General features: G+C 43.2%; 3 protein-coding genes across 4 annotated transcripts; all 3 read left to right on the top strand.

Moving 5' to 3' along the window:
• The first annotated feature begins 461 nt into the window (after positions 1–461).
• LOC130190363 (prostaglandin E2 receptor EP1 subtype-like) lies at positions 462–5,023 on the top strand. Its single transcript, XM_056409739.1, has 2 exons — positions 462–1,880; positions 3,783–5,023. The coding sequence occupies exons 1-2, from the start codon at positions 1,014–1,016 to the stop codon at positions 4,047–4,049; spliced, it is 1,134 nt and encodes a 377-aa protein (XP_056265714.1). The 5' UTR covers positions 462–1,013; the 3' UTR covers positions 4,050–5,023.
• A 1,172-nt stretch (positions 5,024–6,195) lies between these two features.
• Positions 6,196–21,828, top strand: LOC130190079 (interleukin enhancer-binding factor 3-like). Its single transcript, XM_056409271.1, has 20 exons — positions 6,196–6,739; positions 6,949–7,094; positions 7,683–7,794; positions 8,205–8,398; positions 8,545–8,713; positions 8,856–9,144; positions 10,995–11,086; positions 11,406–11,501; positions 11,585–11,696; positions 11,790–11,887; positions 11,974–12,085; positions 12,175–12,315; positions 13,838–14,028; positions 14,266–14,385; positions 14,924–15,055; positions 15,255–15,404; positions 19,413–19,539; positions 19,650–19,688; positions 20,410–20,733; positions 21,386–21,828. Exons 2-20 carry the CDS (start codon positions 6,985–6,987, stop codon positions 21,490–21,492), a joined length of 2,715 nt encoding a protein of 904 aa, XP_056265246.1. The 5' UTR covers positions 6,196–6,739; positions 6,949–6,984; the 3' UTR covers positions 21,493–21,828.
• Positions 21,829–23,903: 2,075 nt separating this feature from the next.
• On the top strand, positions 23,904–26,572 carry acp5a (acid phosphatase 5a, tartrate resistant). 2 transcript variants are annotated; one of them, XM_056410274.1, is made up of 6 exons: positions 23,904–24,005; positions 24,551–24,641; positions 24,729–24,928; positions 25,034–25,158; positions 25,708–26,053; positions 26,145–26,572. In XM_056410274.1, exons 2-6 carry the CDS (start codon positions 24,551–24,553, stop codon positions 26,379–26,381), a joined length of 999 nt encoding a protein of 332 aa, XP_056266249.1. In that variant the 5' UTR covers positions 23,904–24,005; the 3' UTR covers positions 26,382–26,572. The 2 variants fall into 2 exon arrangements, with proteins under 2 accessions (XP_056266249.1, XP_056266248.1); XM_056410273.1 differs by lacking the exon at positions 23,904–24,005 and adding an exon at positions 24,343–24,437.
• The last annotated feature ends 3 nt before the right edge of the window (positions 26,573–26,575 follow it).

The following is a 26,575-nucleotide window of genomic DNA, read 5'->3' as shown; positions in this document are numbered from 1 at the left end:
GAACATGATATCTCTTCACATGTGTTTTCATCTGTTTGTGGACTTTGCTGAAATAGTTTCATAGACACCCCCCGTTTGTGGAGCATCTCTGGATATCTGCTTTCTGGTTGTTCAGCTGGAGCGAGAAGGATATCTGAACTATGTGAAGGTGAGGCATGTATTGATGTTAAAGCTAATAGAAAAAATGTAGTATAGATCGATTTTGGATAAATTGAAGATTGGACTGGTTGCATTTTTGTCAAAATATATATTATAACATCTAACGGCTTCTCTTCCACAACCAACAAACTTAGTGAGATTTCGTAAAGGTCGAAACATTAAAAAACAAATGTTATATTAAGTTTACCATGTTCTGATATCTACATGACAGAATCTATCAGCTAGTCTTTCTTCTCTTTATTGATATTCCCAGTGTAATCATAACACACATTTTGCATGATGATATAACAAAATAAATTAAACCAGTAACATATAATACATGTAGGCCTATAGTCAAATAATACTAAAAACAAATATACTAACCAATTGAACTATACGTTCACATTTCTACGGCTACTATTCCACATTTGATTTACGTCATATGGGCTCACAAGTATACGCTATACAACTGAACTTTAGTTTCCAGAATAAATGTGATAAAAACGTAATCATATCTTTATTGATCATCGTATCTCTGTTATCAGTTCAGGAGTTGCCTTCAGGTCTCAGTCTCCACGATTGCTCAGCCGTAGTGCGTTTAAAAAAAACATTTCTCTTTTTCGTGACCTGAGTTTGACCTCCAGCCAAACTAAACCCGAGTACTCAGACTCCACTCGACACATGTGCGTTCATTACTTCTTCAGGAATTTTAAACCTCTATTTATGTATGGTTTTCTGCTTTCATAACACTTATTTTATGATGACATCACCAGTATTCTATTGCTGTAGATCCACAACTCATATGCTCAAATGTGACCTTATTTCTCTCGCAGCCTCCCCTTAACTATGGACCTCTTGACCGTCACAGTTCAGTGATGTTAGCGTTGAGCCACTACAACTCCTCCGCCTCCCCGCAGCTCCCTCGTTTCCCCAATGACAGCGGCGGGAAGGAGGCCAGGGTGGCCGTCGGCGGGCTGCCGCAGCAGGGGAACATCACCTTTCTGCAGCCCACCACCGGCGGCATCATCGTCGTCATATTCTCCATGACGCTGGGCATCATCTCCAACATCGTGGCTCTCTTCATCCTGGCCAATGCCTACTCGCTCCAGCGCAGGCGCACCAAGGCCACGTTCCTCCTGTTTGCCGGTTCCCTGGTGGTCACGGACTTCTTCGGCCACGTGATCCCCGGTGCCCTGGTTCTCCGGCTCTACCTCTCCGGAGGCGTTTCCCCCGAGGACTTCAACGACTCTGATACGATGTGTCAGTTCCTGGGCGGCAGCATGGTCTTCTTTGGCCTTTGTCCACTCTTTATGGGCTGCGCCATGGCGGCCGAGCGCTGCCTGGGCGTCACGAAGCCCCTGCTGCACTCGTCCCTGGTCACCAAAACCCGCACAAAGATCTGCCTGTCTTTCATCTGGCTGGTCGCTCTGTGCGTGGCCATGCTGCCGTGCTTTCAGCTGGGCTCCTACACCTATCAGGACCCGGGGACCTGGTGTTTCATCAACGTGCTCAGTGACACTCGGGAGGTGGATTTGGCGTTCGTGGCGCTGTTCTCCGGACTGGGTCTGACCTCGCTGGCCGTGGCGCTGGCGTGCAACACCATCAGCGGACTGACGCTGGTGCTGGCTCGGCTCAGGAGGCATCCGGGCTCCCATCACTCGGCCAAGTCCCACGACATCGAGATGGTGGTGCAGCTGGTCGGCATCATGGTCACCACCTGCATCTGCTGGAGCCCACTGCTGGTGAGTAGGAGGAAGTACAACGACATCAAACGATGCGGTCAGATTCAAAATGACATCACCTGTGAACTTCAAACAACACTAATACTACCATATTATTAAGCATCTATTTGTTTTGTCAAATGCAGTGTGTCATGTCTTCTGCATCCGGTCGCATTGAAAAATACAGATATCAAAATCACAATTTCGCTTTGATTCCTTAATTCTCCAAAAAAAGTAACTGACACCATTGTTTAAGGGTTCACGATTGACTTAAACAAGGCCATAAGTGAAACACAGGAAATATACAAACAAAGGTGGAAAAGGCAGATCTATCATAAAAGACTCATTTTCAACTCCTCAAAATAAAGAACATAAAAGCAACCGCTGTTACGAAACCGGTGGTCCTCCAGGATGAAAACAAACAAACAAGAGTAAACAAGCTTACTGGATGCGTGGCTATTCTGACCCACAATCCTCTGCACAGTGGGTACATGAGCAAGATGGTCAAAATGCAAGGTGCGACGCTTTGATGAAGTCCTAGTTGAATGCATAGAGTACTTTGTAAGGGCAGCTGATATGTGGACTAAAAGAAAAAAGTATGTGATTTAGAAAGCAGTGCAGCTTTCTTCTAAAAACACACTGTCCCTTTAAGGGCCCTCATTTAATTTGTCAGTAAGCTTACTATAACACGTGCTGGTTTAGCCCAGCTGTACTATACTATACGTCTTTTATCAGTGCAGACCACTGTCAGATATGTTGTCAGCCCAATAAAACACACCACTACATCACTCACAAAGAGGCTTTTCACTCACCTCAGGACTGTGAGCGTCCTTCACCGTCTTGTCGGTGAAGTTGCACCTGTAAAACGGGACAATTCATCCCCTTTTATATTGGTGCTGAAGGTTTAGAGACCACATGTAAGGCCCGGCGTAGCAACTCTAATCAACCAGGTAACTGATCCTGTGAGGATGTGGAGGGCCTTCAGGTCTTTTCATGCCTTTATCTTTGGAGGGGATTATTTCCCAGGGTTATGTCACTTTGTGAGAGTGCACAATTAGCACCAGATTAAAAATATTTTCGTCGTTTAAAACAACGATGACGACAACATCCGACATCTAGTACGTAACGTAGCCTCTGCGTTAGCTCACATTAGGTTAAGGACCAGAGAGATATTCATCTTTTGTTTTTCTCTCGCCCCTTTACCTTGTTGTGGAACAATAATAGTAAAAGACGGGGAATCAAGATAGATCTGAAAATAAAAAGCTGTTCTAGTCAACGGCTGTTCAACAGGAAAACAGTATTATTGACAACAAATACCAATAACTTTTGCAAATAATGGATCCAGTGTACAATCAACAGGAAGAGAGTGTCTTATTAAAATAAAAATCTATTTCTGTAGAGTGTGTAACAAACACTGATGGCAGATTCTGCTGCAAGCTCCTTCAGATACCCTAAAGAATAATGCAACCATAAAGTCTGATTCTGAGTGTCAGCCTATTGGGGTCAAAGGGTCAATCCCAAAGTAATTGAGCCGTCTCACATTAGATCACCTTTAGGGCCAATGAACACTCCTCTTGCGTGTGTGTGTGTGTGTGTGTGTGTGTGCGTGTGCGTGTGTGATTGTGTGTGTGCAGCAATCAATTCATTAGGATTCAGGTTCTGGTGTGTGGCGTGTTGGGTGATCCATGTCCTTGCAGATACGGATGCAACAACGATATTCAATATGATAATCAATATTGGTTTCTTCATGTCACAAATAAAACCAAACCGAGAGCTCGTCCATCTTACTACTGTGTTTCATAAATTTTAAAAAATGAGTTATTATCACTGAAAAGGCTTTGATTTAAAACTAATTGGCGCTTTTCTACCTGTGCGTTTGTTCTTTCATTATTTATTAAATTTCAAGCACTTGCTTCCTCGTAGATCTTCGGCCTGATGTCGGTGATCCGCTCCTACACGGGATCTATCAGAGAGGACCTGTCCGCCTACAAAACCCTGATGGTGATGGGTGTGAGGCTGGCCACGTGGAACCAGATCCTCGACCCCTGGGTCTACATCCTGCTGCGCCGCACCGTCCTCCGCAAAATCTACCTCATCGCTAAGTGCCAGGCGGGACCGAGGGGGAACATCTTAGGCCGCTGGGAGCACACCTCGTTTCCCAGCTCGGAGAAGAAGGTCAACCAGGTTTGAGCTGATGAAAAAGCCAGAGAAAGTATTTCTTGAGGGAGATGAACTTTGTAACCAAGTCGTTGAATATTCAAAAGAAGTCAACTAACGTGAAGAAGGAGAGACCCTCGGCTGCGACGGTGGAGTCGATCAGATTATCAGTTGGACGTTTCTCACTTTGGAGAAATGCCTCATGGATTAAATCAAAAATATCTCTCTCATGCTCTTCTTTTATCAAAGTTTACAAGCGACGTCATTGTCTGACCTTTCAAATGTAAGCTCGCTAATGCTATGATTTTGCACATGAACTGTCCATTGTTTACTTATAGTTAGTGAACATTCCTTATTATTAATAGTTTTACTCATTTGAAACGCACCATAAGGGCGGAGATGTCGGCCAAAGTTTAACTTTACGCTATGTAAAGAGACTTTTTTTGGCAGGAGTGGTACTTACAGAGGGACTGAGGATTATTTGGTTTTATTTCTCAACTTTTATTTACACCAAGCTTTGTATGAAGGTAGATTTGTGTCTTTATTACACAAACTTCCAAAAACTTTTGAGAGCAAATTTCTCATTTGTATGTAAATTAATTATTAGTTTTGCTGATAAAACTAAAAATTACCTTCTTTTTTTGCGTAATAAAGACACAAATCTACCGTCCTAGCTTTGGATGTGAAAGATAAAACAGTTAATAGCCATTACATTAAATGAACATGGAATAAAGGAGCTCCATCCGTATAACGAGGGAGTATTTAGATTGTAATCGCAATGTTCATTATTCTACTGGATGTATTTCATGAAGGAATGTTAATATTCAAATATTGTTGATAGTGTGTGTCTATTTCAGTGTAAATATGCTTTCCATGTGTTTATACAGTGTTTTATGTGAAATCATGTAAGATTGTATAAGTTAATACTTGAATTGGATACCCTCAATTTACAGAGGATGTGTAAAAAAAAACGTTGAATGTAAATAAAACAATGTAATGTGACCTTACTTTGAATTTTTGTATTTATTTTTGACTAATTTTCTTAATTATCCTGAACACTAGGCTGAGAATAGTGGGGAAACAGGATATTTTTCGGGTTAATAAATGTGTTGCACTACACTCAACTGTGAATTTACAAACTGTTATATGTTTTATTCTACATAACTATTGTGGTAGCTAAACAGTGCTCTGAGTGGGAAGTGAACTCCTATAAACACCAGTCGTATTATTTTGATCAGTTTCACAGTCAAATAGATAATTTGCATGACTTCAGTATTATCTGCTGTACGTGTTCATGACTTCACTCTGAGGACAGAGAGGTCTGCAGCAGGGACTTCCTGCCGATTCATTCTGGACTTCACTTTAGATAAAAAAACGATGATAAACCAAGAGGACTAGCCACAAAGGTCGTGTGGATAATAACATAAGGAATCCAGAAGGTTGTTGAGCAACTCTTTTTCATTCAGGCTGAGCTCAGTTGCTGTTTTCATGTGAGCCGTTTCCTCACTTTAGACGAGGTGCTTCAATTAAATACTATTATTACCAGCTTCCCATTTTATCTGTTGTCTGGGAGGACTCCTGCGTCATCTCTTTCCAGCAGAAACACATTTCCCTTCTTAATCCATCGGCCTGGCTGAGCTGGAAACAGGTAGTGATATCTGACTCACTTTGAAGTGCTCGTTTAACACTGTGCCTGTGTCACATGCACAGACACATCCTGCATTCTCTCACCTGGATTGTGTTATAGTAACAGGTTAGTAAGGCTACACTTAAATAAACAACTAGACATAAGAAAATATAATATCACATATATTGTCTAGAGATTCATCTCCACCTGAACTTTTGTCTTTCTGTAATTTTTTACCCTTAAAATGTAACAACTCCCTCCCAAATCTCATACAGTGTACTTATAAAAATCACTTTATAAACATAAGAAAAACCCAGCTTCTCTTGGCCTTTTTGACATATTTTTTGCCATGTTTAATGTCTGTGTAATGGTGTCATCTTCCTCTTTCTGTTGGGAAAAAATTAAATAAGGTTGCAGATAAACTTACTGCATTTAAAATCTATCAAGGCTTTAAATCCCAAATTCATTAAGATAAGATTTTTTAACACCAGTTTATTTTTCAAAAATATTTTCACAGGCCTTCTCAACAACTGAGAAGATGTGTTCTTCCAAAGTCGTGTACAATGTTTTTCATTTGTCGGCCATTGCACCTGTGTGATTTACAAAGTAAGTCCCAAGTAGTATTATTCACATGCTGTATTATTATTCAGTGCAGTTGCCAATATGTTACGGAAAAAACATTTCAGGAATGTTGTAGTTTAAGTCTTCTTTCCATCCCATCCTGTGACACACAGTAGGTGGCGGCGTGCACCTCAAAGTCTCCGCTCGTAGCGAAACCAACGAAGAAGAAAAGCGGACGTCATCCTCGGGCCTAGCGACCCTTTGATGGTCGGTTAGCTAACGTTACGTTACCGCGAAAAGGTCTTTTTCACTCGCGGTCGACGGCGAGCGTCAACTCCTCAAAACGTAACCGGGGACGGAAAGTCAGCGGCGTCGACCCGTCTGATGAGAAATGTACAATAGTCTCACCGGCGCGCTGGCCAACGTCTGCAACCGTTAGCTCGCGAGCTACACACATTAACGGTTTCTCAACCGACGGGAGCCGCCCGCCCGCCGCAGTACCGTCGTTATCGGCGCTGAAACACCGGATGCGAAGGTACAATCCCGCGGGACCCTCGGGGCACCTGCGTGGGCGAGTCTGCTCGTTAGAGGCGGAACAATAAACCGCCAACGTTGACGCACACTGGTGGCGCAGCGTTAGCGAGAGCAGCCTGCGTGTTTAATATCATGTGCTGCATTTAATTGTGGATGACATGCTGACGGTTGTGTGCGCACACTAACACGGTGTGTTCCCCTCCCGTGAAGAAGGGTGCTCGCTTCGGTCCGAAAAGTCGTGACGGCATGGCGGCCGCTGCAGCGCAGTGGGACGAGCGCCAAGCGTACGAGGAGCTGCTGTACTGGGACAGCGTCATTCAACAGGGCCACCGCCTCCTCCCGCACGACTTCGACAGGTGACTTTAAACGCACGCACACACACACACACACAAGCATACACACAGCATGCACACACACACACACACAAGCATACACACAGCATGCACACACACACACACACAAGCATACACACAGCATGCACACACGCACACACACACACACATCATGCACACACACGAGGCATTCAAGAACAAATCAAGGCAATTAAATTCATATGAAACTATTAATGATATGCCAAGTCTCTGTGCTTAATATTAAAATACATATAAACATAACAACCATTTTTTTTGGTTTTAAGTTAATATAGTAGAAAGATAAAGCAGTCTTTATAATAGTTATACATCTGAGAAATTGAAACTTTCTGTTTGCTTTAGTCCAGGTGCAACCACATCTGGACTGATCAGTCAATGTTATATTGGCTCAAATCCCCTTTTATTGTTGATTTGTTGAATCTATATTATAACAATCAGCCCAGTGGATAGATGGAGCCTTAAAAGGTACTAAACGTTCAAAGTGATTGCGTTGTTGAAGAAGCTGCTTTTGATTTGAATGCCGGAGCTTTGTTTTTCAGAGCTTGTTTTTATTTTGTAATTTCCTCTCTCCAGATACGAGGATCTGCGTTACTGGTATGACTGCCTGTGCTACGAGGAGGAGCTGAGACAGTACCACGATTACATGGCTGTTATGGAGGATGTTGAGGACCATCGGCATCATGAGGTGCTTTCTTTCACCTGTTGAAGCCCCCCCCCCAATTTTTTTATTTATAAGCTTTTTAATTGGAGTCACTTAACCTGCTTCTTCAATCCTTACTAAGACTGACCATCATATTTTCTCCACAAAAGTGCTATCTGGTGCACGTTTCCTTTCCCTAGTGCTTTTAAAAATAACATGCACTTCCTAACTGTTGCATTGAATATTTTACTTCTTACTTACTTATTGTTTAACATTAAGTAGCCACGAACTGATTTAGGCATGCCAGAACTGCTTTTGACGAATATTCGTCTATTATGTTATTTCTTTCATAAATAGATTATGATTCCAGTATAAACAAAAGCTTTATTTCATCATCGACACTGTTGTTTCTTGCTCTCGCAATAACCTTTCCTATTCTGATTTCCCAATTTAAGGAACCTGCGGTCCCCCAGGTGCGCGCGGGGCCACACGATCGTCACGTGATGGCGAAACACTCTGAGGTGTATCCGTCGCCGGAGGAGCTGGAGGCGGTGCAGTCCATCGTCTCCCGCGTGGAGTGCGCCCTCAAGACTGTGTCCGACCAGATCGATACGCCAAAAGATGACAAACTAAATGCAAAGCCGGGGAGGTGAGCAACATCTCCAAATGGTCTGTGGCGGTTGTCCCAATGATTTTTGTTTTTAAAAGTGTATCAAGTGGCGTCTTTTCACTCGACAGTCTTCTCTCTTTTTATGAATAATTTAATTATTCTTTTTTTCCTCTTCTCTGTGAAAGTGTTGCTTCACAAGAGCCTATCCTGAGTGGGGTCATGAGGGTTGGCCTGGTGGCCAAGGGACTGCTGCTGACGGGAGACAAGGACCTGGAGCTCGTGCTGCTCTGCTCCAAAAAGCCCACCATCACTCTGCTCAATGAAGTGGCTGAGAAACTAACCGCACAGTTAGAGGTCAAACTGAGTACCGACATTTGTTTTACACCATTCTCAATAATAACATTTCACAGATCTAAAATTTTTATTATTGTTGCTTCGTGGATTATTCAGACTCCCTCTGTTCTCCTCATGATTTCTTCTTCTTCTTTTTAACCAGGCAAATTCAGCTTGCACGTATAAAGTGAGCCAGCGTCCGGAGGATGCGGCGCTTGTTGTGACGAGCACTAAGGAGTCAACCCTGACTCTCACTATCCACCTCACATCGCCTCTTATCAGAACGAAGCAAGAGAGTAAGGCTGCAGGAAAAGACAACAAAGAAGAAGAAGAAAAGGAGAAAGAAGAAGAAGAAGAAGGAAAAAAAAGAAGAGGAGGAAAAAAAGAAGAAGAAAAGGAGAAAGAAGAAGAGAAGGAAAAAAAAGAAGAAGAGAAGGAAGAAGAAGAAGAAGGTACGTATGATGGTTGAGTCTCCAACATCAGCCTGATCTGTGTGTTCTCAGTGACGCTGTACTGCTCCACTGATCTGTAACTGCACCGACAACACGTGTTGTCCATCTTCATCTCCTTCAGCCTCGGTGACCGTCTCAGACCGACGCCAGTGATCAACTCATGAATGTTGGCTCTTCAGAGTCTTCACTGACTCCAGAGTCCTGTCGTTGTTTTGGGGCAAACTGGCATTTGCCCGCTCTACATTTGCTCTGCGGTCACAGAGGCCCTCTGCACACGTCGTTTAACAACGCCACAGTCGTTACAAACAACAACCCGCTGCTTTATTCTTGTTGAGTTGGTTTTCATGTTCAAAGTGAAGGCTTTCCAAGAATAACAAGTTGATGCGCGCATTGCATGTACTTGATGCTGAACATATCCATTTGGCACCAGCTGCAGCAAAACTGATGCCTACAAATATGTATTTATGAATCTCTGGCTTCCCTTGGAATAATTTATATTTAACTGGACAGGGAGAAAAAGTAGAAACGATCAAATCCCGGTTTGTTTATAGATGTGTTGGTTAGTGGAGTGTCTGTGCATGAGATGTATTTACTTGGGAGTCTAGAGCTTAAATAAGATCATTTAAAGACGGATCAACATTTTTTAAACGGAGCCATATCTGTGCAGTTTTAGTCCATTTACTACATTGCGATTAAGATAGTGTTATAACTGTAAACATGAATGTTGTTGCCACAATCATTCAGACCTGATCAGGTGTGTTACTGACACTATCCAATGCATTGATTTAATAAGCGCTAATTAAGCTAATTACCATTGTTAAATGTGTTTAATCCATTCAGCTCCACTTTAACACTGCTGTCGTCTTCTAACCAATTTTAGGATTCTAATTCTCCCATTTAATTTTCTATTCATATCAGCAAGTTAAGCTTATCAATGTGATCGTTTTGAAAAAATCTATAAATAAAGTGTCGGATTGAGTCGGCGACGTCTAAAAGTGTCAAATACCGTTTAAGTACATCCCTGACAGGCATACGCAATAATAAAATCTTAATATAGTGACTGGTCTAGTGAGCTTTAAGAAGAACACAGACTCTTACTAACAGATATTACTACAACATAATATTAGAAGGATGCATAGTGCCGATAATTATCATTTCAGTTCAACATTATTGCGCACGCATACTTTACACTCGGCAATCTGTTTAAAAGTGTTTAATCTGATCTATAATTCGTGCAGAATGGAAAACAACGAGCAGAAGTGTCGAACTAGACTAGTTGAACTATATAGAGTAAAACATGAGCTACAACTTTCACAAAGCTGGTGTGGCCACTCATGTCTTCCATCAGGCCCGTTGATGCCGCGTTGAGAGGAGGGTGTCCATCAGTTTTGCTGCAGTGTGGGGCAGACGTGACGATGATCTCAATGCTTGTGATTTACAATTGATTGCCTTTTAGTTTGTCAAGTTTTTAGGATCGCTGGACCTTTGACCAACTGGACACACTGTCTCAGGAGTGGGGGGGAAAGCAGCAGACCCAAGCAGAGGGGCCGAGGGACGGGGGTACTCATTGTAGTTTACAGAGTGCAGACATTAACAACACGCAATGCAATTTTAAAAAATGTCGCTGTGTCTTTATGACATTTTTTCTACTTTTCACACACCGCTAGCTGGTGACTTGTTCTTGACCAAAGATTTACACATTAAGTACATTAGGACCCCCCCCCCCCCTTTCCTCGCCGCTGCCGCTTTTGGTGAACGCTGCTCCTCCCCGAGCTGCGAGACAGAGCCGACCCCCTTGGTCAAACTGTACCTTTTTTTTTTTTTTTCTTCTTACCCCACCTCGCCGATAGCGACGCGAACGGTCGACGATCCGCCGGACGTTCTGGACAGGCAGAAATGCCTAACTGCGTTGGCGTCTCTCCGCCACGCCAAGTGGTTCCAGGTTTGCATCCACGTCCTTATTTATACATAAGGTTGAACTCTTTCCTTGAATTGTCTCTCTTTATTTTCCATTTTAGAGACATTAAGACTCCGAGTCCATTATCTTTTGAAAGAGGAAAGTGTGTCGGAGGTTTCCGAGTTTTACTTTATTACCCGTGAAGAGTGATCTGATCCCTCCCAGTGACGCATTTGAATAAATCGTTGGTTTTGACAGCAGCACATCATTTGATTTATGCCCTCTGTCACACCGAGCGCTCTCGATATCAACCGTTTCGGCCGCAGCTCCGCTGACTCGACTCTGCTTTTGTTTGCGTCCGCAGGCCAAAGTCAACAAGCTGAGTTCTGCCGTCCTCGTGATCCGGATCATGAGAGACCTGTGTAACCGCGTTCCCACCTGGACGCCCCTCTCAGGATGGGTAAGATTGCACACGTCGGCGACGATGTAGTCGCGTGTAAACGGCCGCGGTGTGACGCCTGTGTGTCTCGTCTCTCCGCGCAGCCTCTCGAACTGCTGGTGGAGAAGGCCATTGGGACGTGCGAGCGACCAATGGGAGCGGGCGAGTCATTGCGCCGCGTCCTGGAGAGCGTCGCTTCCGGAATCCTCCTGCCAGGTGAACTTTTTGATCGAGTTTTAACACCAGAGTAGATTCTCCGTGCAGCGGCGTCGACATTTAACGCGTTGTGGTCACTGTATCTGTGCGAAGGTGGCCCCGGAATAAAAGATCCGTGTGAGAAGGAGGCGGTCGATGCCACTGCGTGTCTGACCCTGCAGCAGCAGGAAGACATCACCCAGAGTGCTCAGGTAACACGAGGAAATGTAAAGACGTGCATCTAATCGCACTCGTATCTCTGGGCATCGTCTCTGAACTTTTCCTTTGTTTTTCTTAGTTTGCCTTGAGGCTTTGTGCATTTGGACAAATGCACAAAGTGTTGGGGATGGACCACAAGCCCATGAAGCCACGTAGTAAATCAGCGGGACCCAGCAACAGAGAAAGCACAGGTATCTGACAACCTGTGACCTTTTGACCTTCACTCAAAGCTCTCGTGAAACATTCTGATCTTATGCTTGCTTCTGCTTGTTTCGTGCAGCCCAAATACCGCCCGCTGGACACTCCAGCCTGCCATCCAAGAGACCTTACACGGAGATGGAGAAGGAAGCCGAGGGGCCGCAACTCAACAGCAAACAGAGGAAGTTTCTCAAGTTCCAGAAGCGTTTTCAGAGGAAATCATGTTAGTAAAGAACATCGGAGGCCCTGGTGTCGGCTATGAGCCCTTTTTTTTAGCTGTGAAATGAGCTGTGGAGCTATTAGTCAAAGTATTTACATTCATAACTCCATGACACAACTTGAGCCTGACATTGTACAGGAGTTAGAATATACAACTGTCTATTGTCAGTTTAATTACCGAGTGTAATTTAAATATCGGCTCTTTCTATTTTCCATCCAATTTAATGTTTATGTCGACGGTTTGGACAAATACACTCTGTACATCCACATGCATTGAGGTTCCACTTTATTATGAACACTTTGCTAAATCTAATGTAATCTAGGGTGGGGTGTGTGTGTGTGTGTGTGTGTGTGTGTGTGTGTGTGTGTGTGTGTGTGTGTGTGTGTGTGTGTGTGTGTGTGTGTGTGTGTGTGTGTGTGTGTGTGTGTGTGTGTGTGTGTGTGTGTGTGTGTGTGTGTGTGTGTGTGTCCATAGTACTGAAACGTAGAGGAGCTCGATAGACAGACACTACACGATTAAATAGAATATTTCCCCCATTGAAGCTATTCTCAGACCGAAGGAAGTTGACAGTCAACGAGAGAGAGGGAGGGAGAGAGAGAGAGAGGGAGGGAGAGAGAGAGAGAGAGAGCGCTCTGCAAGTCGCGAACAGCTGTTTCTACGCGCCTCCAGCTGCTGATTTTGACCGAAACACATTCAAATTATAATTTGCGCTCTGACCAGTAAGTTTTTATGTGAGTGCTCTGATTTAATAAATGTATTCTTTGATTTTGAAAGTCGCCTTATGTTGTCATTTTGCCTTTTTTGAGGTCCCACAAGTTTGGATGACAGTACTAATGGTGATTTATTCCTGCACACTAAGGAGATTGATTGAAAGCACATGAGTTAGCTTTACATTTGTATCACTTATTATTAATACAGATATTTCGATATCGGCTGATATTTATACCAAAATAGGCAATAACATGATTTACTGGGAGAAACTAAACAAGTGTGTAAATTCAGACATTCAGCCCCCACATACAGTCATAGTGGAATGAATAATATTTAATATTCACACCTTCCCGCCACTGCGACGCTTCGAATCAGGCTCATTATATCAAACTATCCACTATTCAAGGTCACCCCTAATGTCTCTGTACTTCATAAATCGGCAACACAATGTACAGAATTTTTGAAGAAATTATTACAGCGCAGTAGATTCATAGATTTCTTAAGTAAATTACTTGTGCTTTGGTTGAAAATAATCAAAATTGTTGAAGTGTTGGATTATTAAAGGACATATGAGCACATTACATCACCCAGAAAGTGTGAGTACACAGCCTCGGTGTCAACAGTGCATGTTAGAGGTTAATCACAACAATAGAGATCATGTGCCCTCACGATGGGCTCAGAATTAGGAATGTTCCGGCCCTGCTAATAGAAACTCAACGATCTTCTTCTGATGGGCTTAAGATGGGTTAATTTCTACATTTAATTTTATTGCTCATCTTTCTGCCTTTTTCTTCTCTACCTGTTCCTTCTCTAGTCACAGAGGATTTTAGCATGAATGCCGTGATGCGTCTGAACCAGTACAAACCCGGCCTGGAGTACCGACTGCTATCTCAGACGGGTCCGGTCCACGAGCCGGTCTTCGCCATGGCTGTGGACTTGAACGGGAAGCCCTACGAGGCGACGGGGCCCTCCAAACGAGCCGCCAAACTGAATGTAGCCACCAAGGCAAGGCCATTTGTGTGTTTTCTGTAGGAGCCATACGTTACTTTAGTATTACGACTAGTTGAGTAATCCGCCTGCAAAGCATCCTGGTGTTGTGCTATTGCAGGCTGGACACAAAAATCACTCCGTGGTGACGCAACACCGGAAATAATAGCCTGTTGTGATTGTTGACCGTGTTTCTTAACCATTATGTGACCCGGAGGAACAGAGAGTTGATGTTTTGATTTTTGTAACTCTCAGGTCTTGCAGGATCTCGGTCTTCCAACGGGCTCAGAACCCAAAGTGGAGCCTGCCGTTGATGTCGAAGGAACCCAGGAATTAGTCAAAGCCGCCAGCACGACTTCGACCACATCAGAAGACGTACGGGGTCTCTCTTTTTTTGTTTTTTTAAACACTCCCATACAACAAAGCCGTCTCTGGCTTTTGCTTTCAATCATAAAGTCAAGCGTTTTTGAGTATTTTGAAAAGCGCTATATAAATGTAATGTATTATTGAAAATGCGGAAGGTTATGTTTTGATCGCCGTGTATTTATTTATTTATTTGTATGCGTGTTACTCGCATAACTCAAAAAGTATTAAACCGAATCGCATGAAATTTGGTGGGATGATTGGTTATTATCCGGGGACCATTTGATTAGATTTTGGGATCGATCGGGTCAAAGGTCAAGGTCAAGGTCATGAAAAGGTCAACATCTTTTTACCATTTTTTCAATTTTTATCCAATTGGCATGCAACTAATGCCAAAATGTTCATAATTCAATGCCCAATCTTGTGATATGCGAAGGTATGCGCTCTACCGAGTGCCCGTTCTAGTTATTATTATTATTAAAGAGAGCGAGAGTAAAAGGTTGGTCGTCGTGTGTGTTACAGCCGTTGTTTGTCTCTTCACTCTGAACAGAGCAGTCAGGGTCCCATCTTGACCAAAAAGGGTAAAAACCCTGTGATGGAGCTGAACGAGAAGCGCCGCAGCCTGAAGTACGAACTGTCCGCCGAGACGGGCGGCTCCCACGAAAAGTGTTTCGTCATGGAGGTGAGTCGGCGGCATCGTACGCAAGAAGCAAGAAACACGACAAAGACGATCAAATTATTTCTCATTTCAGTGCCGACACATCTGCGTGAACGTGCGACTGCGTCTTGACTTTGCTGACTCGACTGATTAAAAAAAAAAAAAAGTAATGCATGACAATTTCCAACTGAATATTGATGCGTTATCTTTTCCCCCCGTCTAGGTGGAGGTTGACGGGCAGAAGTTTAAAGGGAGAGGCTCTAATAAGAAGGAGGCGAAGGCCTACGCCGCTCTCACGGCTCTGGAGAAGCTGTTCCCGGAAGACGACATGAACAGAAACTCTGCAAAGAAGAAGGTCACTTACACTGACATGGTAATCCATCTAGTTTAATGCGAGTACAGGGTCTGTGTTTGGATGTGGACCATTTTGGGTGAAGATGGCTCTTTTTTTATCTTCGCATTGAAAATGCGGAAGGTTATGTTTTGTTCGCCGTGTATTTATTTATTTGTATGCGTGTTACTCGCATAACTCAAAAAGTATTAAACCGAATCGCATGAAATTTGGTGGAATGATTGGTTATTATCCGGGGACCATTTGATTAGATGTTGGGATCGATCTGGTCCAAGGTCAAGGTCAAGGTCATGAAAAGGTCAAAATCTTATTTTTACCATAGCGCGGTCAATTTCTATCCAATTGGCATGCAACTAATGCCAAAATGTTCATAATTCAATGCCCAATCTTGTGATATGCGAAGGTATGCGTTCTACCGAGTGCCCGTTCTAGTTTGAATATGTTGTGCATATCGGGGCTTTTACGCAAGGCGAGTTTATTTGTAGAGCACATTTAAACAACAAGGCCGTTCAAAGTGCTTCACATAAAACCAGTAAAAGCTTCAAAACATAATGCATCACGGTGTTGACGACAGCTGGAAGACGTCAAAACAGTTATTCTCGGCCACGAATTCGTTCAGCTGTGGCAAAAAAAAACGTTTTCATTATTTGTCCCTAAAAATATGAGGTTTGATATTGGCCTATGATTTTTGCATTATTCCTTTTTTAAGAGTGGTTTAATAACTGCAGTGTTTAGGGCTTGTGGGAAAACACCTGAGAGAAGGGCCGTGTTTACAATCTGTAAAATATCACTGGCGGTGTGTGAAGAAGAAGTGTGTTGGTCGAACATCCAAGCAGCAGGAGGATATTTCCAGATGTCGTTTAATGTCTTCTAGGCTTCTTTAATTGATTTGAATGAAATTGTGTCATATTTGAATGGATGTTATTTAAAGATGGGGACAACACAGACCCTGCGGTTGGTGTGGAGGCACTGGCTGCTTGTCTAATCTTCTTAATTGTGTCCAATAATTAGATCACTAATGTTATCAGGGATGTAACGCTTTGTCACAACCTCAGTTTGGACCTTTGTGTCCAGGCAGATTCTCAAAGAACACACAGAACTGATCAGACAACATCAGTCACCGCAGGCGTGGACACGCTCAGACCTTTGGGGATGCGTGTGTCCCCCGTTGTGGGCGGGACCCAGTGTTGCCAGGTCTGCGGTTTTCCCGCGGAATTGGGCTACTTTTGAAGTGTGGCCGCGGGTTGAATTTGTTGTCCTCTGGTTCGGGTAGACCTATTTTGCATGCAAATTACATGAATATCTTTAAATAAAAATCCATATTTTAAATGAAATAATTTATTTATACCCAAATCCTACCAAACTGACTCCAGATCAGCACGTACACACATGGACATGGACTTTAAAAGCAGTGTATATGGTTTGGCACGGGCATATTTTGAGTTCTGATTTTGGGCTGGTTTTATTGGCCATTGGGCTGGTTTTGTCACACAGACCTGGCAACCCTGGCGAGACCTGTTGCATGCTGAGTCGGATCCTAGTTATCAAGGACACCACGTCGTTCTAAAGACCCTCTCTCCTGGGGATTGACAACACAATCAAAATCAATACGGATTATAGCCGGCAGTAAACTCAATCAAAGAACAGGGTTCGTACGGTCATGCAATTTTAAAATGGTCATTTCCAGGCCTGGAAAAGTCATGGAAAAAACGTAAATCATAAAAGTTTTGGAAAAGTCATGGAAATTTGTTATCATCACATGTTCATTTATGCGGAGTTTAAAATAATTAATATGTTTTTTAAAGAAAGACGCTCAAAATATAAGCCGCCGTACGCTCTCAATACACAAAATGTTCTAAATTGTTCATGTTTATTCCGAGATTTCAGTTTGGTAATGGACATTTGGTTGAAAGTCCTGGAAAAGTCCTGGAAATCCATTGGTCAAAATGTGTAAGAACCCTGAAAGAAGGTTGCTCAGTATTGAGGTCATCTGCAAACAACTTGAGTGGAATTCAGAGCCACATATTCAAAGGAAGTAAAATGACCAAAAGATATCTGCTTGCATTGAAGGGAATCATGAAACAATCCTTTCCGTGATGTCTCCACGGCGATGCCGGGGGGGGGTTATCTCTTGTTTGGACTCCTCTTGTTTCCTGTCCTCCTCAGTGGTGAACAGATGGGTGACGCAGGAAGAAAAATAGGTTAGAGGGTAAATAGTTTTCACCCCTGACTTGTTCAGGCAAAAAAAGATGTTTGCGCTCCCAGAAGAAGTAAAAAGCATTGATCAAATGTCCTGAATGGTCATGCAGTCGACAGCCTGCTGAACCTTTCATCTCCTCCTCCGCCCGGTGGCAGACGGCCTCTGGTAAACACTTTGACGGAGCTGACTGTGTTTAACGAGTCAATAAAGTCTCGCGTCAGAACCTCAGACTGTTCTTTCACAATATCACAGCCTCCCGCGTGCACCGCGGTGTGTGTCACCGCGGGATGGTCAGCCACGATGTCAACGAGCTTTCCTCTCACGCTAGAGACCATCGCAAAGCAGAGTGTTTGGGGTTCTTGCTGCACGTCGGTCTGACATCTTTTACACCAACACTCGGAGTCTCAGGCCCAGTCGGCTGCTTCTCCTGGAGCCTTAACGTTCACGACCAACCGAGGATCCATTAACGGCTTCAAAGCCTGCGCTCGTTAGCCTGGTGGCGCTAGTTAGCCTGGTTGTGCTGGTTAACATGGTGGTGCTAGTTAGCTTGGCGGTGCTAGTTAACCTGGTGGTGCTCGTTAGCCTGGTGGCGCTAGTTAGCCTGGTTGTGCTGGTTAGCCTGGTTGTGCTGGTTAGCCTAGTGGTGCTAGTTAGCCTGGTGGTGCTAGTTAGCCTGGTTGTGCTGGTTAACATGGTGGTGCTAGTTAGCTTGGCGGTGCTAGTTAACCTGGTGGTGCTCGTTAGCCTGGTGGCGCTAGTTAGCCTGGTTGTGCTGGTTAGCCTGGTGGTGCTAGTTAACCTGGTGGTGCTAGATAGCTTGGCGGTGCTAGTTAGCTTGGTGGTGCTAGTTAACCTGGTGGTGCTAGTTAGCTTGGCGGTGCTAGTTAGCTTGGTGGTGCTAGTTAACCTGGTGGTGCTAGTTAGCTTGGCGGTGCTAGTTAGCTTGGTGGTGCTAGTTAACCTGGTGGTGCTAGTTAGCTTGGTGGTGCTAGTTAGCCTGGTTGTGCTGGTTAGCCTGGTGGTGCTAGTCAGCCTGGTTGTGCTAGTTAGCCTGATGGTGCTAGTTAGCTTGGTGGTGCTAGTCAGCCTGGTTGTGCTGGTTAGCCTGGTGGTGCTAGTCAGCCTGGTTGTGCTAGTTAGCCTGTTGGTGCTAGTTAGCCTGGTTGTGCTGGTTAGCCTGGTGGTGCTAGTCAGCCTGGTTGTGCTAGTTAGCCTGGTGGTGCTAGTTAGCCTGGTAGTGCTAGTCAGCCTGGTGGTGCTAGTTAGCCTGGTGGTGCTAGTTAGCCTGGTGTTGCTCGTTAACTGTGTCTTAGCTTGCACTTTTCCAAGATTTGGAGTCCACGGTAGAGCGGCATCGTTCTCAGTCCATTTACCTCAACGTTCACTTCTAGTCGGTATATTTTTGTTTCCAAGACTGCAATCGTGCTGCTACTACTTTAGCTTTAGCTTAGCTGCTAAGTAGCCTAAAGCAAGTTATATTTTAAACCAGCAGAAATATGGCAATGTCCTGTTAAATCTTAAAAAGAAATAGAGTCCCAGTGATTTTTTCAAGTGTTCAGGAGCTGCTGCTCAAAGACGGAAGAAAAACAAGAATATCAGAAGGTTGTTATCAGAAAATAATGCAAACATAGGCGAGAGCAAACAGCGAAGCGTCAGGAAGTACTGTAACTGTATAACTGTTGCATAAGAATACATGCCTACTGAGGGAATTGTTCCTTTTTTACCTCAATGTATAAATGCATCTCTTGACACATTAGCCACATTAGCACATCGCCTACAGAAGCACGCTCTTGCCTAAAAAGCATTCTCTCCGTTTCCTGTCCCAACAGCACATCCCGGGGTTCGGCACCATCCGCGGCATTCCTTCAGACTCTGGGACGCGGGGCTGGGGTCCCAACAGAGGTCGAGGCCGGGGCCGAGGCAAACCCTTTCTACCAGGACCCAGCTACAACCAGAGTAAAACATGTTTGCTTTCTCTCGGCGTCGTGCCTCGTTGAACAATAAGATCTTCGTACACCTGTAAAGAAATAACTAAATAGTCATTTCTCTCCTTTTTATTTTAAAAGCCAACTACAGTTATGAGGGCAACGCTGGCCCGGGTTATCGTAAGTGTTCACTCCTCACCTAAATACACCTCTAAGACGACCTCTTTAATGTACACTACCGTTCAAAAGTTTGGGGTCATCCAGACAATTTCGTGTCTTCCATGAAAACTCACTTTTATTTATCAAATGAATTGAAAATTGAATAGAAAATATAGTCAAGACATTGACAAGGTTAGAAATAATGATTAATATTTGAAGTATTAATTTTGTACTTCAAGCTCAAAGGAAGGCCACTTGTATAGCTTATATCACCAGCATAACTGTTTTCAGCTGTGCTAACATAATTGCACAAGGGTTTTCTAATCAGATATTAGTCTTCTAAGGCGATAACACAATGTACCATTAGAACACTGGAGTGATAGTTGATGGAAATGGGCCTCTATACACCTCTGGAGATATTTCATTAGAAACCAGACGTTTCCACCTAGAATAGTCATTTACCACATTAACAATGTAGAGAGTGTATTTTTGATTAATGTTATCTTTATTGAAAAAACAGTGCTTTTCTTTGAAAAATAAAGACATTTTTAAGTGACCCCAAACTTTTGAATGGTAGTGTACATCTGAAGAGCATATCCGTCTTATACTGCAGTCGTGACTTTTTATTGACTCCGCATGTCTTATTAAAATGCTTATCATTGAATAAAAATGAAGACCGTGTGTTTTGAAACACGTGCTTTTACACGGCATTGATATCGCTCTTGTTTCCTCTCTGCTTCAGATCAACTCTATGGTAACAATGCAGCGAGCACCACAGGCACGGGACCGGGCAGCAACGTCGGCTACGGGACCTTTTACCCCGAGGGCGGCAGCACCTACGCCTCGCCGCCCGCCGCCGGCGCCGACGCCGACGCCCCGCAGGCGGAAAGCTACCAGGCGATGCCTCCTCCCGCGGACCAGGAGAGCCCCTACAGCTACGGCTACGGAGACGAGAAGAAGAAGATGCTGACCCAGAGTCAGAGTGAGGCCCAGGGAGGAGACTACTCCATGTACAGCACAGCTTACCCGAGCTCGGTGACGGGTGGACAGGTGTATAATAACTATGGTGAGTAAAGGCAGCTTGAACTTTCTGCTCGTGCTTTTTATGATATATATATATATATATACACTACCGTTCAAAGGTTTGGGGTCACCCAGACAACCCTCACATTTTTATTTATCAATTTAATTGCAAAATGAATAGAAAATATAGTCAAGACATTGATAAGGTTAGAAATAATTATTTTTATTTGAAATATGAATGTTGTTCCTCAAACTTGTCGCTCAAAGGAAGGCCAGTTTTATAGCTTCTCTCACCAGCATAACTGTTTTCAGCCGCGCTCACATAAAAAGGGTTTTCAAGGGTTTTCTACCCCTCCGTTCGTCTTCTAAGGCGATAACACAATGTACCAGTAGAACACTGGAGATGGGCCTCTATACACCTATGGAGAGACTTCATTAAACACCAGAGAATAGTCATTTACCACATTTACAATGTATAGAGTGTATTTTTGATTAATTTAATGTTAAATTAAATTTTTTTAAACTGTGCTTTTCTTTGAAAAATAAGGACATTTCTAAGCGACCCCAAACTTTTGAACGGTAGTGTATATATAAATAATCCGTTACTGCATTTGTCATGTTTCATCATTATGTCTCGAGACAAAATGCATCAGATACATAAAACAACGACCTTCTGGTGTGATGTCCCTCTACAGGCTGGGGGGACCAGTCCTCTGGGGCCGAGCAGGGCGACGGCGGGTACCAGGGGTTCGGAGGAGAAAGCCAGGGCTCGTGCACTGGATACAGCGACATCAATTACTGATCATTGCATCGTGTGTTCAGCCTTTTATCACCGCACTATGCCATCTTTGTGTTTTGGGTTTTTGAGCTCACTTCTTTTGACATCTGGTGAAAAAAAAGTTGTAGGTTACAGATGCAGGCTTTATCTTTTGATTAAAAGGTATCCGTCTTTTTCCTCAACATCCCTCATCGTGTCTGTTGACACGAGTGTAAAAAAAAAAAACATGCCGTCTTGTTTCCAGGGTTTTTGTGTTTTTTAATCTGTTCTGTGTCCCTAGGTTCTGGTTTTTATTTCTGCCTGTCTCTGTCCTGTAAAATGCTCAAATCTTTCCTTGTAAAATAAATGACTGTTTTTGGAGCAACGTTTCTTAGTATGCGTGTGCTAGTTAATGCACAAATACAAAGTTCCTCAAATTGAGTTTCGGAATCTTTGTAAATGTATTCTGCCATTATTTTCAACAGGAAGTAATATATAGTGTTTCAAGATGTGGAATATATACATATATTTGATATATATATATATATTGTATGTATATATTTATATATTATTATTATATATATATTTTTGTATCTATAGTTTGTGTATAATATATATACACACACATATATATATTTTTTTAAATTTTTTATTTAGATATATATAAATAAAATATATACATATATATGTAATAGGTGTATTTACATATACAGGACTGTCTCAGAAAATTAGAATATTGTGATGAAGTTCTTTATTTTCTGTAATGCAATTAAAAAAACAAAAATGTCATGCATTCTGGATTCATTACAAATCAACTGAAATATTGCAAGCCTTTTATTCTGATTTATTGCTGATTATGGCTTACAGCTTAAGAAAACTCAAATATCCTATCTCTAAATATTAGAATATCATGAAAAAGTATACTAGTAGGGTATTAAACAAATCACTTGAATTGTCTAATTAACTCGAAACACCTGCAAGGGTTTCCTGAGCCTTGACAAACACTCAGCTGTTATAAATCTTTTTTTTTACTTGGTCTGAGGAAATATTAAATTTGTATGAGATAGGATTTTAGAGTTTTCTTAAGCTGTAAGCCATAATCAGCAATATTAAAAGAATAAAAGGCTTGCAATATTTCAGTTGATTTGTAATGAATCCAGAATGCATGACATTTTTGTTTTTTTAATTGCATTACAGAAAATAAAGAACTTTATCACAATATTCTAATTTTCTGAGACAGTCCTGTATATGTGTATGTATAAATATATATTTTATGGAGAATATGTAGTACTTCACACACTCGTCTCCCATGGAGATTGTGAAACTGATGTTAAATATAATATTCACAATGGAATTAAAAACACTGGATGCAACATTCACCGTGACGCCACTACCCTGCAGCTCGTATGAGACGTTCCTGCACCGGGGTGCACGATCACCAAATCAAGTTGAACCTCCCATCTATTTAAATGTTTGTAATGCATTGATTTAACCTGGTGAAGTTAAGCTGGGGAAGTTAAACTGTTAACTGGACGACCAAGAGCTGGGCAACGCGACCACGAAGCAATAAAGAACGCTAATCATGCTGTGATGAAGAGTAAAGACCCTCTATTACAAACATTAGTATACAGCTTTAAGAAACAAGACCGAAGGGTTAATGATTTATTCTAAAGTCTCAATGATTGGTTCTGGTCGACGCGGTCTCAAGTATTAACCTGTGAACACGCATGCAGGATTAGTTTCGCTGATATTCACTCAAATGATTGAGTATAAACAGTTTATTGATGCGGTCAAATACGATGCAATGTGTACTGTGTTCCATTTAAAACAGTCCCCCTGCGTGCCTGAGCACCAATTTATGGTTCCGGAAGACACCAAGTGATAATTGGCCTCCTGCTTCCAGAATCCAGCTATGTGGCCTCACAGCTCCTCTAATCAGGCCTGCGAGTGTGTGTGGAATTTGGTGGGATGATTGGTTATTATCCATTTGATTAGATTTTGGGATCGATCGGGTCAAAGGTCAAGGTCAAGAAAAGGTCAAACTCTTCTTTTTACCATAGCGCGGTCAATTTCTATCCAATTGGCATGCAACTAATGCCAAAATGTTCATAATTCAATGCCCAATCTTGTGATATGCGAAGGTATGCGCTCTACCGAGTGCCCGTTCTAGTTTAAAATGGGAAGATAAGGAGTTCAGCATTTAACTCCTGACATAAAATCAGTAAGTTACATCTCTTGTTCCCCAATTATCAAAAAAGATGCACACAAAAAAAGAAAGAAAGAAGGAAAACAATGATTAACACTGAAGTGGAGTCTGGACACCGGCTATAATAACCATTGCGGATCACATGTGACCCAGATGACCCTGCCCTGTGAAGACTGAGTCAGGGTGCGTGTGCGTGTGTGTGTGTGTGTGTGTGTGTGTGTGTGTGTGAGCAATGATCATGTCCCGGCGGCGTGTCCCTCCAGGAATCCTGATAAAAGGCAGGCGGGAGGAGCGATGCGATGCAGTGTGTCCCATCCGGTCATCCTGAGCTCGCCTCGCCGGGTTATCAGCTGTAAGTTGTTGTTTTATCTTTGGCTCTCTGATATTATTTTATCTCTGCACACTGACGCCTACTCAAAAGTTGTTGTCGACCAGCTTTGTTTTCTTTCCAATGGGATAGGAATGAAGCATCGCGCTACCTTTTTTAAACTCTGTTAACGACGGTCATTTTGATCTGTGAACGCAGCATCTTCTTTAAAAAAAAAGAGAGATTTAATGATATCACATTGTGACCTCCGGCCCTCTCGGCCCTCACAGGCCACGGCTGCTTTGATTCACTTCTAGTAGCTCCTCCAGCTGGTCGGTCTAGTTCAGGCGGCAGCCAATCACAGCCAGGCATCTTTAGGCCTATAAGCAACACAGCGTATTGTTGAGAAACAGAGGGGGAGAGAGAGGAAGCGCATGCTCACATGCTCACATGCTCACGTGGCACACCGCAGCCGGGGTTGGTTTCACTTCTCGGTTCTTTGCGTGTGTGTTTTGACATTTATTGTTTGCTTTTAGCTGCGTTACTTCTGCTGCTAACTGTAGATCTGATTGCTTTTGTTTTTTCAAAAGATGGCGCTGACACTGATATCCATCTTGGTTGCTGCCATCCCCGTGTCCTACTGCTATCCTGCTGTGTTTCACGACCTAAAGGAAACTAGGAGTAAGTATCATTTCAAATGGGCTTTTCCTGATCTCTCGTAAATAAGTGATTTCAATAATTGAAGTGAGTTTTGTGTTTTGCTTGCAGCAAACCGGACCTCCATTAGGTTCCTGGCTCTGGGGGACTGGGGCGGGTTGCCTCAACCCCCCTACATCACCCCCGTGCAGAAGGTCACCGCCCGGGAAATGGCCAACGTCGCGGAGCAGTTGGGAGCCGACTTTATTCTGGCCCTCGGCGATAACTTCTACTACAGAGGCGTGCGCAGCGTGGATTCTCCTCGCTTCCATGTCAGTGGCGTTGGTTATTCGGACGTCTTCTGAAATGAAGCGTTAAAACCAACATTGTGGTGGTTTAAAAAAACAACAACAACCTTGCTTTCTCCTCTGCATCAGGACACGTTTGAGTCTGTTTACACAGCAAAGTCACTCCAGGTCCCCTGGTATCTGATCGCTGGCAATCACGACCACGCAGGGAGCGTCAAAGCCCAGATCGAGTACAGCCAGAAGTCCGACCGATGGTAAGAACTTTAAAAAAATGTTTACGTCTCAAACTGATAACGGTGAATGATCTCTTCTTGTTACCTTTTTATTTATTTATATATATATATATATATATATGCAGTGGGTACGGAAATTATTCAGAACCCTTTAAAATGTCCACTCTTTGTTTCATTGCAGCAATTTGCTAAAATCAAAAAAGTTCATTTTATTTCTCATTAATGTTCACTTAACACCCCATCTTGACAGAAAAAAACTGAAATGTAGAAATGTTTGCACATTTATTAAAAAATAAAAACTGAAATATCACATGGTCAGCATGAGAGTTAAATATGAGCGTCACAGCAAAGGGTCTGAATACTTATGACCATGTGATATTTCAGTTTTTCTTTTTTAATAAATGTGCAAAAATTTCTACATTTCTGTTTTTTTATGTCAAGATGGGGTGCCGGGTGAACATTAATGAGAAATAAATTGACATTTTTTGATTTTAGCAAATGGCTGCAATGAAACAAAGAGTGAACAATGTAAAGGGGTCTGAATACTTTCCGTACCCGCTGTATACATAGGAACTTCCCCTCCTACTATTATGAGCTGAACTTCCGCATCCCCAACACCGGGAAGACGTTGACCATCATCATGCTGGACACCATCCTGCTGTGCGGCAACAGCGACGACTTCGTGGACGAGAAGCCCCGAGGGCCTCTGCGCGCGGTGGACGCCAACCGCCAGCTGGCGTGGCTGCAGTTGAGACTGGCTCGGTCCAAGGCGGACTTCCTGTTGGTGGCCGGCCACTACCCCGTGTGGTCGGTGTCCGAGCACGGGCCCACACACTGCCTCCTGCGCAGGCTTCGTCCCCTTCTCATGAAATACAACGCCACCGCGTACCTCTGCGGTCACGACCACAATCTGCAGGTCGGTTGATGATGCAGAAAATATGTCCGATTTTGGTTTCAGCCTTTTTTTTCTCTTCTCATGTCTTAATCCAGTGTTTGTGTACACGCAGTACATCGAGGAGTCCGGTGTGGGCTACGTGGTGAGCGGTGCTGGAAACTTCCTGGATCCCGATGTCAGTCACTGGAATGATGTTCCCAGAGGTACCGTGAAGTTCTTCACCGGCGAGGTTTCGACACTGGGAGGCTTCGTCCACGCGGAGGTCACAAAGAACGAGATGACCCTGACCTACTTCCAGGCTAAAGGCACGTCCCTCTATCGCACCGTCCTCCCACAAAGGGTCTTTTGAGGAGACGAGATAGTCGCGGCAACTGCCAAATTTGTCAATTTGCATGAAGTAATTGCTAACTTCTGTTTTCTTCTTCTTTTTTTACTTTGGTGTTATTACTTCAAAGTAATTTGTATTTTGAAGAGAGACTCTTTTAAGTGTTACATGTTTTTTTGTTGTGCTAAAACAATAAATGTGGTTTGTAAAGTGTTGTG

The sequence above is a fragment of the Pseudoliparis swirei genome, chromosome 24 (assembly GCF_029220125.1).
Source record: "Pseudoliparis swirei isolate HS2019 ecotype Mariana Trench chromosome 24, NWPU_hadal_v1, whole genome shotgun sequence".
Lineage (NCBI taxonomy): Eukaryota > Metazoa > Chordata > Actinopteri > Perciformes > Liparidae > Pseudoliparis > Pseudoliparis swirei.
The sequence above is the reverse complement of the archived record's forward strand: the minus strand, read 5'-3'. Positions and strand labels throughout refer to the sequence as shown.